Raw genomic sequence first — 16,911 nt, forward strand, 5'->3', positions numbered from 1 at the left:
GACACAGGCGTCTGCATCCCCTAGCCCGGCCCTGCTTGCCTCTCAGGCCCTCCCCAACGTTCTGGGGTGCTTGCACTGACAGCCGGCACTCACCCCGTGAAAACGAGGCACAGCAGGGTGCAGAAGAGGATGAGGACCTGGTTGAACATGGCCGACTGCGTCCGCAGGATGGCACGGTGGAAGTCGTTCTGTGGAAGGAGCGGTGGCCATCAGCGGGCAGGGACTGTGAACCCCACCAGGAGCCAATGAATAGAAACTAGAAGGCCAATGGAAAGCAGACAGCCCGGCCACACCTGCGTCTCCGCTTAGGCCCACGAGGCAGCCTGTACCTGGCCACACCTGTGTCTCGGCTGAGGCCCACGGAGCAGCCTGCACCCGGCCACACCTGCGTCTCCGCTGAGGCCCACGGAGCAGCCTGCACCCGGCTACACCTGCGTCTCCGCTGAGGCCCACGGAGCAGCCTGCACCCGGCCACACCTGCGTCTCCGCTGAGGCCCACGGAGCAGCCTGCACCTGGGCCCCCCTTCTGCTGTCCTCTCTCAGGACAGGTCCCCATCTTGCCTACGTCCCCGGGGATGAGCTTAAGTCTCAGGTCAGAGGGCTGGTTAGTGTGTACAGCTTGGACCCAGCATGGTAACGCCGCTTTACCATCGGGGCAGGAATGGGGGCTGTGAATCAAGGGGTCTGGCTTGGAGAGGGTGGGTGCCTAGGGAACCGGCTGCTGCCATTCCCACGACAGGGACCTTGCTGAGACACTTAGCACAGGGCCTGTCTGTGGCCCCGTGGCCCCGGTTTGCGTGTGGTCTGGTGTTTGTGGCCCTGGTCCTCGTGGCCTGGGTTTGTCACACTCTTCACTTTGTCCCTTCTCCTCCCACCAGCCATTTAATTTCCAGGGTTAGGAAAAGCTCTGGGATTGAGTTTCTTCCTGGAACGAGGACATTCGGGGCTTGGCTTGGATGTTTTCCAGGAGCAGAAACAGAGTTTCTGCTGCCCTGGCCTCCTGGTCCTCTACAGCTCACGCCAGGGCCGGGCGTGGCAGGCTACGTCGCACAGTGTCTCCCAGGGCCGGTGAGGCTGAGGGTGGCCCCCCCAGGTCCCAGCTGCACCCCCCGCCCCGGCTTACAATCATGTTTTCCAGCGCGTGCTTGGCCAGCCAGCAGTTCAGAAAGACAGGGATGAACAGGTTCCGCAGCGGCGGCCAGAAGATCTGTGAAGGGGACAGGTCAGGGCTGGGGCTCCAGGGGCCACACTCCTGGCGGCCGGGGCTCACCCACCGTGATGATGAAGGGCAGAGTGTTGATCATCTCCAGGACGAAGGACACGCGGAAGATTTGCTCCCAGATGTTGCCCTGGGGGCCAAACGGGGGGTGTCAGGGGGGCGATGGAGGGTGGGGGTGGGGCCCGGCAGGGGAGGGGCAGGATGGGGAGAGGGCAAGGAGCCAATCCCTGGAGCCTGGAGGTCAGGGGATGAGGCTGGGAAGTGTGGGGAAATAGGAGAGGGTGGGGGAGGTGGGGGAAGGTGGGAGAGGTGGGGGAGGGGGGGAAGGGGGGGAGGTAGGGGACAGTTGGGGGAGGTGGGGGAAGGTGGGGGACGTATGGGAGGTAGGGGAGGTGGGGAAGGGGGGAGGTAGGGGACAGTGGGGCGAGGTGGGGGAAGGTGGGAGAGGTGGGGGAGGTGGGGAAGGGGGGGAGGTAGGGGACGGTGGGGAGGTGGGGGGAGGTAGGGGACGGTGGGGAGGTGGGGGGAGGTGGGGGTAGTAGGGGACGGTGGGGAGGTGGGGGGAGGTGGGGGAAGGTGGGGGACGTATGGGAGGTAGGGGAGGTGGGGAAGGGGGGAGGTAGGGGACAGTGGGGGGAGGTAGGGGAAGGTGGGGGGAGGTGGGGGAAGGTGGGGGACGTATGGGAGGTAGGGGAGGTGGGGAGGTGGGGAAGGGGGTAAGTAGGGGACAGTGGGGGGAGGTGGGGGAAGGTGGGGGACGTATGGGAGGTAGGGGAGGTGGGGAGGTGGGGAAGGGGGTAAGTAGGGGACAGTGGGGGGAGGTGGGGGAAGGTGGGGGACGTATGGGAGGTAGGGGAGGTGGGGAAGGGTGGGGACCCCCTGTGAGGTGCCACCCCGCACAGGCACTCACTTTGTAGCTGAGGTAGATGAGAAGCATTGTCTCCAGGAAGCTTATTATGGCCACGATGACCTGGGAGGCAGGAAAGGGAAGGAGCTCTGGAGCAGGCCGGGGCGCGGCGCAGGCCCTGATCCCACAGGCCTCGGTGGGCAGGTACCACACAAAGCCAGGCGTGTGTCTGGGGGGGCTGCCTTGACCCTCACTCCCATGTCAGGACAGTCTTAGCTGCCAAGGCCTTTGGCTGACCCCCACCAGGGCCAAGGGCAGATGGAGTCTTGAAACCCTGGTCCTTCCGGGCCGCCCACTCTAGGCCCAGGGTGGGATGGAAGGTGCAGTGGGTGAGGCAGGAGACTCAGGAAGACACCAGAGAGTGGCTATTCCCGCTGCCCCGGTGTGGGGGGATGGAGATGGAGGCTCAGTGGACCTGGTTTTCTCAGTGGAACCCCCTCTCAGCACAGGCATCTGCTGACCCCTCTGGAATATGATAGGGGTGGGCACGGGAGACCCTCTCTGGTCTGGTCTCAGATGGAGACATGGGACCTAGTCATGAACTAGGTCACCCACCCAGGAGCCCGCCAGGGACCTGGCTTGTGCACTCTCCACCCCAGGAAAACAGCAAGGACACAGATGGGTCAGCGGAGGGAGAGATTCAGACAGTGAAGCAGACAGAGGGGGTCATGAAGCCCTCAGGGATCCCTGGGAAAACTGTGTGGAGAGCAGTAGAGCTTGGTCCTCGGCACTCACTGAACCTGGGACCCCTGCTTACTGAGCATGGGTTTGTGTTCAGCGTTCACTAAAGTCTGGTTTCCCTGTTTACTGAGCCTGGGTCTGTCCTCAATGCTTACTGAGCCTGGGTACCCTGTTTACTGATCCTGGGTTTGTCCTCAGCATTTACTGAGCCTGGGTCAGTAATTGCTTGGTTTGTCCTCAGTGCTCACTGAGCCAGAGTCACCTGTTTACTGAACCTGGCTTTGTCCTCAGCATTCACTGAGCCTGGGTCCCGTGCTTACTGAGCCTGGGACTGTCCTCGGTGCTCACTAAGCCTGGGTTTGTCCTCAGCATGTACTGAGCCTGGGTCAGTAAATGCTGGGTTTGTCCTCCGTGCTCACTGACCCTGAGTCACCTGTTTACTGAGCCTTGGTTTGTCCTCAGCATTCACTGAGCCTGGTTTCCCTGCTTACTGAGCCTGGGTCTGTCCTCAGTGCTCACTCAGCCTGGATCCCCTACTTACTAAGCCTGGGTCTGTCCTCAGTGCTCACTGAGCCAGAGTCACCTGTTTATTGAACCTGGGTTTGTCCCCAGCATTTGCTGAGCCTGGGTCTGTCCTCAGTGCTCACTGAGTCTAGGTCCCCTGCTCACTGAGCCTGGGTTTGTCCTCAGCATTTACTGAGCCTGGGTTGGTCCTCAGTGCTTACTGAGCACCACTCCAGTGGGGAGGAGGGCAGGGTGGGGCACTCACCTGGATTGCCCACAGTGTCATCTTTCTCTCCACCCATAGAATGGGAGCCCTGGGGAGAGAAAGGAGGCAGCACAGTAGGGCACCACAGCCACTAGTGTCCCCCAGCCACCCTGGGGCTGGGGCCATAACCATTGGCCTCCACTGGCCCCAAGCATGTGCTACTCACTGAGGCTGGACCAAAGGAGCCTACCTTGCCTTTAGAGGGGACCGTAAGGAGGAGGGAAGGGAAGGAGAAGGGAAGCAAAGGAGAGAGAGGAGGGAGCAGGACTGCAGCGGGCTGGCCCCCCAGGAAGTGCTTATGAGGCTGGGGCCCATGGCTGAGTTCCCATGGAGCCTTGGCCTGCAGCCCATGACATTGCCAAGGGTAGCAAAGCTTCTCCTCTCTGGAAATGACAGGCAACAGCAGCCTGGGTGTCCTGTTTTTTTCACCTGGGTCCCTGGAGCCAGGCTCCCATGAATGTCCCTAAGAGCAGGGAGGTTGGGCTATCTAACTGACAGCCCCCTGGGTCTCCCTGAGCCTCAGTTCCTCGCCTGATGTGGACAGGGGCTCAGGTACTGGGGACACGCCTAGCAGGGTCTGGAGACAGGTCTTAACCTCTGGACCAGGCACCCCGGCTGCCCTGCGGTCACCTCCCACTGCCTGCCCAGGGCAGCCGCCTTCCTTGGCCATAAGACGGTGAACTGGAAGAGAAGCTGCCAACTTACCAGGAGACAGGCTTCCCTGCATCTCTCACTGGGCTCAGGAAGAGTGTGTGGAGGCTGTGGAACTGGCTGGGAACTCATGATTCTCAAACTGCTCCTCTTGAAGGAGACATTCCTAGCATTGACCATGGCCAGGGCCAAGGGCACATGTGTTCTGGGGAACCTGGGTGGCTGCTGGGCTGAAGCTGGGCATTGTCTCTCGGGGACCAGGCAGTGTGAGCCTCTGGCCATCCCACCCAACCCTGGTCCCCAGCCTCTGAGCACCTGGCTATTGGGAGCTGGAGTGTGGACTTACCAGTTGATCTCGGAGGACGAGTCATTGAAGGAGTAGTTCTGCTTTGGGCAGCCCCAGCTGTGGAGAGACACAGCACTGGCCTGGCCTCGGCCCCTCCAGCACCACTGCAAGGACTTGCTGCCCGAGGGCTGCCACAGGCTCAGGTTCATGGGGGCCTCCTACTCACCCACCTAGGGCTACCCCCCACATCCTGGAAGGGTCTGAGCTCCCACATCTGGGAGACAAGGCAGTCTGCCCCCTCCCCACCCACTGCAGAGATCCTGGAGGAGGGCCTCTAACTGAGGAAGGCTGGGGTGGCCTCTGCTCAGCCCAGCAGGCAGACAGTGAGGGTACATCCCACATCTGCGGGATTGGGGGTAGCCCTGACCCAACAGTAACACACTGGTTCTGCCTGTGTTGACAACAGGCTCCCAGGGAGGGGCACTGCATGGCCAGAGAGAGCACATGGGAACACTCAGGGCCTCCCCAAGGCCAGAGCTGCCTTGAACAAGGCTGGACAGTGCTCAAGAGACAGGGAGAGGAAGCTCCTATCCCTAGGTGCTGACTCCAAGAGGCACATCCCTAAGCTGCTTCTCAGGACAAGCGACCCCCAAGCCGCATGGAACCAGCTGCCGCGACAGTGACCAGGGCGTGGCCAACACGTTAGTTTTGTCCCAGACCATCACCAATGCCAGCGTCACTGACCAAGGAGACCTCACTGCTCACAAGGCCCCTGGCGATGGCCAGCTCCTTTTGTCTTTTCTTTCAACTGACCCACTTTCCCCTGATTTTTAATAGGCTTGTTGCAAACTCAATGCCCACAAAAGTATCTGGACATCCATCTATCATCCATCACTCATCTATCATCCATCACTCATCTATCTTTCCACTCACTCATCCATCCATCCACTCATCCGTTCATCCATCCTCCAGTCATCCACTCACTGTCTATCCATCCACTCATCCATCTATCCATCTACTCATCTGTCCATCCATCCATCATCCATCCATCCCTCCATCCATCTGTTCATCTCCCCATCCATCCACTCATCTATCCATCTACTCATCTGTCCATCCATCCATCCCTCTGCTCATCTCTCCATTCACTCATCCCTCCACCCATCCACTCATTCCTCCACCCATTCACTCATCCTTCCATCCAACATCTATTCCTCCACCCATCCACCCATCCATCCATCCATCCATCCATCCATCCATCATCCACCCATCCACTCATCCCTCCATCCATCCACTCTATCCATCCATCCATCATCCACCCATCCACTCATCTCTCCATCCATCCACTCCATCCATCCATCCACCCATCCACTCATTCCTCCATCCACTCCATCCACTCCATCCATCCATCCATCCATCCATCCATCCATCCATCCATCCATCCATCCATCCATCATCAACCCATCTTCCCACCCCCGTCCACGTCTTGGACACTGTGCTAGGGCATGAGCATTGGTGATGGTCTGGGACAAAACTAGCATGTTGGCCATGCCCTGGTCACTGTCGCAGCAGCTGGTTCCAGGTGACTTGGGGGTCGCTTGTCCTCAGAAGCAGCTTAGGGACGTGCCTCTTGGCTTCAGCACCTAGGGATCGGAGCTTCCTCTCCCTGTCTCTTGAGCACTGTCCAGCCTTGTTCAAGGCAGCTCTGGCCTTGGGGAGGCCCTGAGTGCTCCCAATGTCCAGCCTTGTTCAAGGCAGCTCTGGCCTTGGGGAGGCCCTGAGTGTTCCCAAGTGCTCTCTCTGGCCATGTAGTGCCCCTCCCTGGGAGCCTGTTGTCAACACAGGCAGAACCAGTGTGTTGCTGTTGAGTCGGGGCTACCCCCAATCCCGCAGATGTGGGATGTACCCTCGCTGTCTGCCCTATGTTATGTTCATGGGCAGTGAACATAACAGACTTGGGCCCTGTGGGGAGGTGAAACCAGAAGCCCCGGGGCCCCTGGGACTTGGGGTGGGGGGTGACCCAGGAAAGTAGCCTGAAAGTCAGTTAGGGCCCAGTTCTCCTTCTCAAACTATCCTAGTGGGTTCTGCCCTCTTCCGACCTAGACAAAGAAGGTTGATTCTTAGGAGAGGGTAAGTCTCTGGCCTGGGGATGCCAGGCACCCCGTGATGGGGTAACAGGTTAAAAGGGGATTGAGCAAAAGTTCACATGCACACCTTTAGGCCCCAGAAGCCAGGCTCCCGGCAGTCAGGCCTTCCTCTCCAAGGAAGAACCTGCTCTGCACAGCCAGAGAGGGGACCAGCATCCTGGCGGGGTTCACCCCGATGGCTGGATGGTGACAACCACACCACACATGTGGCTGCAGAGCCCCTCGGTGCCTGAGCACTCTTATGCATAAACAGCACCAGACATTTGAGGTGATTACGGGTATGAAAAAATCAGGGCCCAGTGTGAGCTCGGGAGAAAAGGGCCCAGCAGATGGGGAAACTGTAAAACAGGAAAGGACTGGAGATGCCATCCTCGGAAGGACATTCAGAGGAAGGATTTCTGGAAACCAGGAAGCAGGACAGAACAAGTGAATGAGGGAATGAGGGAACGAGGCAGGAGAGGGGACAGAAGAAACAGGACACAGAGCACAGCATCCAAGTGCCAGGGGAGCCAGAGCGAGAGGACTGGGGTTGGGGGCTGGTCCCCAAAGACATGACTCAGGACAATCCGGCACTGAGGGCCGCAGGGCCCTGCTGATGTCCCCTGGGACCCACACAGAGGGAGCAGGAGTCACCAAGGCGCCCTGGGCACAGAGTAGGTCCCAGCAGCTGCCACTTCTCGAAGCAGCAACAGCAGAAGGAGATGGAACAGGACTCAGAGAGAGCGAGTTCCCACGCACCCTCATGGTGGCTGCTGCGAGCCTGGTGAGGACCTGACAGTGCACACGGCTGCCCGAGCACCTCTCCCGGAAGTCCCTGGAGCATTGGCCCCAGGACGATGGGCCCTGGGAAGGGGACTCCTTGGGACCCAGGAGGGTAGAAGACACCCCCAGAAACAGCTAGGGCTTTCCCCGGGGGGCTGGGTGCCCCCTCCCCTGACCTGCAGAAGCTCAAGTGAGCACGAAGACACTTGTGGGGGCAGGGAGGGGCTTCCTAGATGCTCCAGCCTTTCCGTGGACCTTCTGGGGTTCACTAGCAGCTAAGGGCACAGCTGGAAGTCTACGACGGGGACCCTTCTCCCTACGCTGAGCCGTCTGCGGGAACCTGGGCACTGAGTCCTTGGCTTTTTCCATCCTGGGACAGGCGCTGGAGAAGGAAGGACTCCCCAAGGCCCCGGGCACAGGAGCTCCCTCAGGGACGCCATCAGCCTCTGTAATGGCCCAGCAGGAAAGCTCAGCCCTGGGACCCTCGACCCCTCGCCCAGCCGCGCAGGTGGCCCACCATCCGATGCCCAGGGCCGGGTCGTCAAGCAGGACGCGCACGATGTAGAGCAGGCAGGTGAGGAGCTTCAGGGAGAAGTTGAACAGCCGGATCCTTAGGCCTGCGGGGAGGGCAGCGGCCTCAGGGCTCTGACCCAGCCCTGGGCTTCGGGGAGCAGGGCCTGCACCCGGGTCTGACTGGGCTCTCTGGATGGCCCCAGCTGGGCTCCCCTCCCACACCCGGCTGCACCCAGAGCCCTGCGTGCCCTGTGTTGCTTGGGGGTCGGTGCTCCCGGGTCAGCCTCTGAGAGGCTCCATCCCTGGCCCCACCTTACAGCACGTGGGGTGCAGCAGATTTCTAGAGGCCACTCCACTTCTTGGGGGTCAGGATGAGGATTGGGGAGCAGGCAGGTGAATGTGGAGCCCCTGGGAAAACCCCCAAGTCCTCACCCTGCAGCTCTTGGGGGGCCATGAGGCCAAGCTCTGGCTGGGAATGGGGCAGGGAGCTGTTGGGGAGGGTGGGGCTGTATGGAGGGGTGGGGGGCAGGGCGTGTCCACAGGGGAGACCTTGCGGGCACCTGTGGATGGTCCTGCCCCACCCAGCCCGGTGTCCAGCACGCAGGGCAGTGTCCCCATGGGTCCCGCTGGAGAGGTCCTGGTCTCAGATAGTGTGAAGCTAAGAGGGGGCGACCCAGTGCCCCACTCACCATGCACACCCACCCCCACCCTGCTTCCAAATCCCCCCGCAGCACTCAGGCGGCTCCCACCCCATGGACTCTTCCCTGAGCTCACAGCCCCAGCCTTTGCCATTGCCAGCCTTGCTCCCAGCGCCCTCAACACCTCCCTGCCTGGGAGTGGCCCTCCAGGCACCCCACTCACTCGATCTTTGGTTTTTGATGAAGAACAGCTTGAGCCGCTCCTTGAAGGTGTTCTCATTGACGTAGAACTCCACCTGGACCCTGGAGGGGCAGAGAGGGGCGTGGGGGCTCAGGACCAGTGGGGGCTCAGGCTGGGGACACGCCGGAAGCCCCAGTCCGACTGACTGCTTCCAACTTTCCAACTGCAGGAGTTGAGAAGACAGATGGGGCCCAGCAGGGGCCTCCATCTCAGACCTGGGAGGGCCCTGGTGTCCGTCACACCCAGCAGACAGCTGACCCAGCCTCGGCTCCTCTCAAGAGTCCTCACTGCACCCCTGGGCACTCACTGCTGTGAGTCTGGGCCCTCCAAGCCGCCCTGTTGGGGCTTAGGGTGCGGCACCCACTCCACACACCCTCGCCCAAGCCTCCGTGGTTGCAGGGCAGCTGCCAGGAGGTAAAGTTGCCCATATGGCTCTGGGCATGGTGCTCAGGACACCGCGAGTGCTGAGAGCACACCGGAGGACCTGCGTCAGACAGGACGTCCACAGCTGATGGTCAGCTGCTCTGTCTGGAGGCTGCTGGTGGCTGTGCTCCACGGCTATGGAGCACTGCAGCCTCAAGGGCTGTCGGGGAAGATGGGCTGGTGGGAAGTGGTGATCCCTGCACCCAGCCCGCAGGCCAGCCGTGGGGCCCTCTCCAGCCAGGGCTGCTCCCCTTCCCTCAGGCTCACTTATTGCTCCAGCCACCAGTTCCCAGACACCCCTCAACCCCCATGCACATGGGGCCTGTCACCCAGTCCGCTGGCCTCCAGGTCCTGAGGACAGACCACAGTGTGCCAGTCACCGAGGGTGGCAGGTGGGGTGAGGTGGAGTGGGGAGATTGTGTGGTTCACCTACTGTGGCCACCACCTCCATGACCCAGGCTGGCCACCAAGAGTAGGATGGAGCCTGGGTGTGGATGGCTGCTGCCCCCACTGCCCCAGCCTTGGACACAGGGCCTCCTGTGCCCGGCTGTGCCGGGATGCAGGCCAGGCTGGGACAGGGTTTAATGTTCCCCTGAGATGAAAACTCCAATGCTGCCAGCCTGCAGGACAGACAGCAGTGAGACCCAGAGCCAGGGTTCCTGCAGCAGGCGCGGCCATCTCTGGGGAGGCGGAGCACGTGTCCCACTAAACGGCCTGTGCCCTGGGGTGCTGGGCTGTCCTCCATGGGGCCCTCGACTGCTCCCAGCTATGGCCACTGTGACCTCCATGATGTCTACTCCTATCACTCGGCTGCCTTAGCCCTCGGGGGCTGCCTCTGGTGCCTGGCCTTGCTCCCTGGGGTCAAAGAGAGGTGCCCTGCCTCCCTCAGGGATGGTACGGGGGCAGAACACGCAGTCCAGGTGAGCTCCTCAGCATGGGCCCCCTGCCCAGTGCAGTGCGAGGGCCACAACACAGTAGGGCAGACAAACAGGGGAGCCCAGAGGAAGACTTGTGCTGCCTGGAAGGATCCTGGAGGGCTGCGTGGAGGAGGCAGCGTTCAAGCAGAGGTCCCAGGGCAGCTGTCCAGAGGTGGGGGGAGGTACGCACCAGCCCAACCCCTGTTCCTGCCTCAACCCCTTCCTTGTGACCGTCCACCAGGGCAGGAGGCTGTGACACTCAGTGGGCGAGCTGTGAGCCTCACCTCCCCTCCGAGCAGGCACTGGCTCCCATCAATCGAATCTGAGAATTTGATGTCACTACCTGGCCCGGGGCTGGTGACCCCAACATCTCCAAAAGTGATTAAAATATTCGGTGTTTCCCAAAGCTCACAACACTCAGGGTAAGTGATGTGGACCAGGTGTGTGCAGCAGCCTTCGTGGTGGGGCTGCCGTGGGGCGGGCAGGAGGGGCCTTGGTGGAGTCCCAGCACCTGCCTTGATCTGCCCCAGTGGCCACCGTGGCCTCTGCTGGTTACAGAGCTCAAGGAGGGGCCAGAGGCCGGTCGCAGATGCCTGTAATCCCAGGACCTTGGGAGGCAGAGGTGAGAGGATTGCTCGAGGCCAGGAGTTTGAGACCAGCCCAGGCAACATAGCAAGACCCCCTGTCTCTATAAAAAATAGCCAGGCATGGTGGCACGCGCCTGTAGTCCCAGCTTCTCGGGAGGCTGAGGTAGGAGAATCGTTTGAACTTAGGAGTTTGAGGCTGAAGTGAGCCTTCAACACGTCACTGCACCCTAGCCTAGGTGACAGCGAGGCCCTGTCTCAAAAACAAATAATAAAGAAAGAAAGAAAGAAGGGCCAGGGCCCAGGAAGAGGCGCGTGGCTCTGGGTGCCCTTGTCCCATGCTGAAAAGGAGACTCAGGCCAAGTCCTGGGGCAGGTTGGTCACCCCACCTGGCACACTTGGGGCCTCTGGAGCCAGGCGGTGGGACAAGCCTCCCACAGACCAGTGGGGTCTGAACCCGGTGCTAATCGGGGGTCAGTCTGCCCCCAGAGTGCCCCACCATGCCCTGGAACCCCTCAGTGCAGACAGCTCTGCTCGGTCCCCTAGCCCCTCCTCCTGCCCCACGCTTCTCACCCTGGAACCCCTCAGCGCAGACAGCTCTGCTCGGTCCCCCAGCCCCTCCTCCTGCCCCACGCCTCTCATCTGTGTGCCTGGAGCTCTGGCTGGGGAGGGCCCTCGCTGCATGAGGGTCTCTTTGGGGGGCTTGTCCACTGTCTTTCTCTCTGAATGAGAGGCTCAGACACGACGCTGGAGGTCCAGGCTGTGCTGGGCCTGGTCTGGCCATGTCGGTGGGGAGGCAGAGCTGAGGGGGGAGCTGCCCCTGGGGGCTGAGCCCAGGGTTTCCTAAGGCCCTCCTCCTCTCACTGCCAGGGGTACCCAGGGACCACCGGATCCTAAAAGCATGGAGCTTAGGAACCCACCCTGCCTGCCTCCCCACCACCGTCCTGCCCTCCACGGCAAAAGCCTCAATGCGGGGGATCTGCCCACCTCACCTGCCCCTGCTGCCTCCCACCCTCTGCTGTCTGGCAGGGAGCCTCACCATGTCCTTCATGGTGACCAGGCCCCACAATCTCCCCTCCTCCCCGGGCCTCTCAGCACGGCCTCCCAGAGCTCTGGTTTTCTCCTCTCCACTCCGTTCTCCTTGGGGGACCCCAGGGCTGGCCACAGGTGCCTCTCCCCCACCCAGCCCAGGAATTAAGTACCACGCAGGGGTGACTTCCCAACTGGCTCTGCTGGCAGCCGTCCAGTCCCACTCTACCCTCTGGCATCCACCCCCCGCCCCACCCAGGCAGAATTCTTCATTCCTGATGGCACCAGGCCAGCTACCCCCCACCAACCTCAGGCTCCTGTACCCTAGACCAGAGCCATCCCCTAGACCTAGAGCAGAGCCATCCTCTCCCCCAGACCAGAGCCATCCCCTAGACCTAGAGCAGAGCCATCCTCTCCCCCAGACCAGAGCCACCCCCTAGACCTAGAGCAGAGCCATCCTCTCCCCCAGACCAGAGCCACCCCCAAGACCTAGAGCAGAGCCATCCTCTCCCCCAGACCAGAGCCATCCCCTAGACCTAGAGCAGAGCCATCCTCTCCCCCAGACCAGAGCCATCCCCTAGACCTAGAGCAGAGCCATCCTCTCCCCCAGACCAGAGCCATCCCCTAGACCTAGAGCAGAGCCATCCTCTCCCCCAGACCAGAGCCATCCCCAAGACCTAGAGCAGAGCCATCCTCTCCCCCAGACCAGAGCCATCCCCTAGACCTAGAGCAGAGCCATCCTCTCCCCCAGACCAGAGCCATCCCCTAGACCTAGAGCAGAGCCATCCTCTCCCCCAGACCAGAGCCATCAGCAGGTCCCGCAGCTCTGCCCTCAGAATGTTTCTCCCTCTGACCTCCCTCCGGGCCTGGGGCTCCTGCCTGACCGCTCCTCCTAGGCGGGGGTGCCCAGCTCCACCCTGACCATCGTCCCACACTCCGCTTCAAGGCAACACCCAGTCAGCTCTATCTCTCCAGCCAGCTCTGGCCACACCCCCAGCCCTCTAGTGGTCATGGGCCTCCCAGGAGCTCCTGCTCCTCCCTTTACCTCCCCATGGACCTGGGGCAGCTGGGACTCTGGGCCTCGGGCCTCTGCAACTGCCTGCCAAGACCACGAAGCCAGTGCGTCCCACTGGACTCCTGTTGGCCTCCACAGCCAGGAAACAGAGAAATGCAACCCTGCCCATCGCCAGGGCCTCACTGGCTTCCGGACAGCCAAGTTCCTCCCCAGACACAGTGGGGTTGAGGACTGCTGACCTGGGACTAGTCCTGCCCCCAACAGCTTCTCTTTGAGGCCCCTGGGTCTCCTGCCCCCAACAGCTTCTCTTTGAGGCCCCTGGGTCTCCTCCTGGCACCCCGGAAACAGTAGAGCACTGAGCTCTTTAGGGAGACAGCCCAGCCAGACCCTGGTCCCCTCACCCAGAGGCCGTGGGCCCCAATCTGGGCAGCCCCCCACGGTGCTCAGCGGGGAGTGCCCACTCGCACGGAAGGCACCCTCCACGTGGACCCAGAGAAACGCTGGGGCCTGGCAGGCCTGTTCCCTGAGAAACCGGAGCCTGCAATGCCAGAGAAATTAATGAAGCTTCCTCTGCTTTTAATTTTTAATGAACTGTGGCCGCCCACTTCTCCTAGCACCACCACAAAAAGGAGATAAAAACCATCTATTTTCCCCTGAAGTGTATTTCAGGTGACTGGTGTGATCTGTCTTAACGAATCACCCAGCGGCACCTGGGGAGGGAGCCTGTGGCTGCAGAGGCCTGGCTGGGGTCAGCTCCAGGCCGACCCGGCTGGTGTAGACCCGCCTGGTGGTTCCAGCCAGAGTGGCCCAAGCTTCCTTGCTGTGCCAGAGGTTCATGGACACTGGTAGCCTGGAGGGTTCTGCTAGCTCCTCAGAGTCACAGCATTCTCCTGGCCTGGCAGCCAGAGGCCCAGGGCTGAGACCCAGTGAGCCCTCTGAGGCTACACAGGCCCTGCTGCTCCTCTGCCCGGCCGCTTCTCTGCCCAGCCGTTCCCCTCCACCTGCCAGCGCCTGGGCCTCCTCCCTGGGGAAGGGGAACCAGGACAGGCACCAACTCCTGGGGTGTCCCGAGGACAGCGGACAGGTGGAGGAGCTCTGCCTGTGGTGACAGAGAAACAATGGCCTCTGTGTCCCAGGCTTCTCCTGGGACGACGCCCTTGCTCGGAGGCTCCAGGCACTGGAGTGCCCCGGTGCTCATCTGGGGGCCAGCGCCCGTCTGCTCAAACCATCAGGAAGAGACAGTGCAGGCCTTCGACTCACTGTGGGTCCCAGGCTATGAAGCCACAAGGGTGGACCACGGGCAGAGACGGGACCCCGGGTGGAGCCACACTCTCCGCTTCCTGTCAGGGCCCGGCCTGTGGGAAAGCAGGGACCGGCTCATGGCAAGTTGCTCCTGGGAGCCGGGCGTGGGCTCAGTGGAGCGCCCCGAGAGGTGGGAGACGACCGAGAACTCCCATGGGGAGCCGCCCTCAGGGCTGGGAAGAACCTGCCTACGAATGTGGGCTCCCAGGCCAATGGGCAAGCACAGGGTAGAATAATCTACTTCCTGCGTCCATTCTCATCCACTCATCAGTTCACTCATTTGTTCACCAGGCAGATAGCATGCGAGTGCTCATGGCAGCATCTGTGTGGGAACATCGCCGTTCCCAAGCAGAGTCCACACCTGGCACTCCTGGACCCCCGGCCGCAGGTCCCAACCTCCACCCTGGGAGGCGGGCTCAGGGGCGCAGCCACACACGCACCACAGGGGGCTGGGCCCGTCTGACCTCTGCCAGTCTGCATTTCGGCTGGCGGGGAGGACGGGCCACACCAGGGACCACCACTGCCCACAGCCTACAGCCCAGCAACAAGGCACACGGCCGGTGGGACTCACGGGCACGCGCAGGCAGGCCTGGCCAGGGGGTCCCGGACGCAGCAGGGAGCCTCAGACAGTCCCTTGTGCACTCCCTGGGGTGAGGCCATGGTCCCTGAGGAATCCACAGGCCAAACCCTGGCCCTGGCCCTAGGAGAGCCGTCAGCGGCACTGGCCTGTGGCGAATAGCCTGTCCCTGGCACCGTGAGGACAGGGCAGCTCCCAGTCAGCTGAGGCCCGCTGCAGCCCCCGAGGCTCCCCGAGGCCCGCACTTGCCCCAATCACTCAGCAGGTCAGAGGCAGTGCCGGGCCTGGGTCCTTAGGGCTCCCCGTAGGGGCAGCAGGGGAGTCTGTCCCCAGGTGGTGGCTCCGCCCCAGTCCGGCATGGCTGGTGTTGAGACAGGCCTGGGCCCCGTGTGCACCCATGCCCACTGCCTGCCGGTGCCCGGGGACTCACAGCACTGCTCTGCCTGAGGAGGCCCTTGTGCTACAAAGGGGCTCTCACAGTGCCCACCCCCACAGCAAGACAGGACCCTCTGAGGCAAGTGCCGGCTGCCCTGTGACAAATGCGGTCGGCAGAGGCCGGATGGAAACGCTTCTCCCTGCTGACCGGCAGGCCAGCTGCAGGCTGGGGGACTGGCCTTCCAGGGATTCTTGGCAGGTGGCCCTGCACAGATGGCCATGCCGGGAAGCTCCACACCAGCTCCAGGCTGCCAGGCACACGCCTCGGGGCCCACCATAGCCCTGCACTCACATGGGGCCGAGGTCCGAGCTGCCTCTCTGTCAGTGGCTGGGTGCCGGCTGGCTCTTAGGCAGGTGCCTGGGAGCTCCACGCAGGCCTCTGCTCCCGGCACCAGGCAGGCAGGAAGAAAGGGCAGGCTTCAGGCCCACTGCCAACCCTGGGGCCAGCTATTCTGAGCCTGGACAGAGCATCTGACACGCCCAAGGGCCCAGAAAGGGCAGACACATGGCTCTGTCCCCCCTGGGATCCCTGTTTTGACACCCTTGGGCCTCTGGGGCCCCCCATGGCTTGGCCAGGGGCCCAGGTGAGGCTGACTCAGGGTTGAAGGGTGAGTCCAGCTGGGCCTCCAAGGGTCCAGGAACATCTGCTGTGTCCAGACAGTGCCACAGGGCACACACTATAGCCTCGGCCCCTCGGGTGGCCGCAGACGCATCCGTTTCCCCCACAGGTCTGAGACCTGACTCCTCGGAGCCTGGGGCGGCGCCAGGAGAGCCCTGGGTGGTGGGCACGCCTTCTGTCTCACACCCGTTACCCTTTGCACCATGGGCCCCAGGCTGGGAAGATGGAGGCCCAGGGGGTGGCCACTGGCCTCCCAGCCTCCAGGACTCTTTCGGGATAATAATAGGCCCCACCAGAGGCGACAGGCGGCCCCTGGATGCTCAGCAGCCGTGAGTGCTGAGTGCTCGGTGGTTTCTGCTGCTGGTGCTGTGCACGGAACAGTAAGCCTGGGGCCCCTCCTGGAGACTGTGCTGAAGGTGGATGGCAGCGGGGGGCTTCCCAGGAGTGCACAGGGCCTGGCTGCTCTGAGGGGCTCTGGCTGCCCTGGCCTCAAAGCCTCTTCCCTTTGACCTACATCTTAGCCGAAGTCAGGAAACAACAACGGCAGAGCCCCAGCGGCTCAGTGGGGAGTGGCACAGCCTCTGAGAGTGCATCCCAGCTCCTGAGGTGCTGGGAGGTGCTGGTGGCCCTGGCCCAGCTGCAGGGGATGCTGGGTTAAGGGGTCCCAGATACAAGGGCTCTCATGCCTCTAAGAGCCCTTGTCTGCCACCAAGACAGTCCCTCCCGTGAAAACACTTACTGAGACAGGGAGGAGTCCAGGCTGAAATCTTCTACAGGAAGCCTGGGGACACAACCAGAGGGGCATCAACCGGAAGGCGGCATACAGACGGACAGATGGAGAAGGCAGCAGACAGACAGACGGAAGGATGAAGGTGGCAGATAGACAGATGGAGAGCCTGGGCTCTGGGACCAGGTGGGGCACAGACACGCAGGGAGGCCCTGGGGGGCCTGGACCTTTGGTGCCCCTGGGCACGGGAGAGGTGCCTGTAGGAGGCAGCCCATGGGCAGAGCCATGTGGGGGCACTGAGCCGAGCCTGGCCCCCTCAGGGCCCGAGAAAGCAGCACAGCCCGCTGGGAGATCCCCACGCATGCACCCTCCTGTGCCTGGGCCAGATAGGGGGTGACAACCGCACTCGAGGATAGGGCCACCCTTCAGCCACGCAAGCAGGTGATGATGCTTTGGGCACCCGTCCTGGCCC

The 16,911-nt window shown here is 62.2% G+C and overlaps 2 protein-coding genes across 40 annotated transcripts in view; one reads left to right on the plus strand and one right to left on the minus strand.

Moving 5' to 3' along the window:
* The window catches only part of KCNT1 (potassium sodium-activated channel subfamily T member 1), a 93,046-nt gene that overhangs the window by 35,589 nt on the left and 40,546 nt on the right, over positions 1 to 16,911 (minus strand). For 25 of the 39 annotated variants that reach the window (XR_013405275.1, XR_013405274.1, XR_013405277.1 and 22 more), the window contains 8 exons: positions 8,794 to 8,873; positions 7,937 to 8,036; positions 4,574 to 4,630; positions 3,577 to 3,625; positions 2,130 to 2,189; positions 1,275 to 1,349; positions 1,124 to 1,207; positions 94 to 188 (listed from right to left, as the gene is read on the minus strand). Coding sequence is in view for 13 of the 39 variants with exons in the window: in XM_077967110.1 (XP_077823236.1) it covers positions 94 to 188; positions 1,124 to 1,207; positions 1,275 to 1,349; positions 2,130 to 2,189; positions 3,577 to 3,625; positions 4,574 to 4,630; positions 7,937 to 8,036; positions 8,794 to 8,873 (600 nt within the window). In the remaining 26 variants the exon portion in view is untranslated. Of the gene's footprint in view, positions 1 to 93; positions 189 to 1,123; positions 1,208 to 1,274; positions 1,350 to 2,129; positions 2,190 to 3,576; positions 3,626 to 4,573; positions 4,631 to 7,936; positions 8,037 to 8,793; positions 8,874 to 16,451; positions 16,494 to 16,911 lie in introns of all 39 variants that reach the window. The other 14 variants (XR_013405280.1, XR_013405279.1, XR_013405267.1 and 11 more) reach the window with 3 other exon arrangements.
* PIERCE1 (piercer of microtubule wall 1) overlaps positions 1 to 16,911 on the plus strand; it is a 266,631-nt gene that overhangs the window by 30,354 nt on the left and 219,366 nt on the right. The window lies entirely within an intron of this gene.

The sequence above is a fragment of the Macaca mulatta genome, chromosome 15, assembly GCF_049350105.2.
Source record: "Macaca mulatta isolate MMU2019108-1 chromosome 15, T2T-MMU8v2.0, whole genome shotgun sequence".
NCBI classification, from domain to species: Eukaryota; Metazoa; Chordata; class Mammalia; order Primates; family Cercopithecidae; genus Macaca; species Macaca mulatta.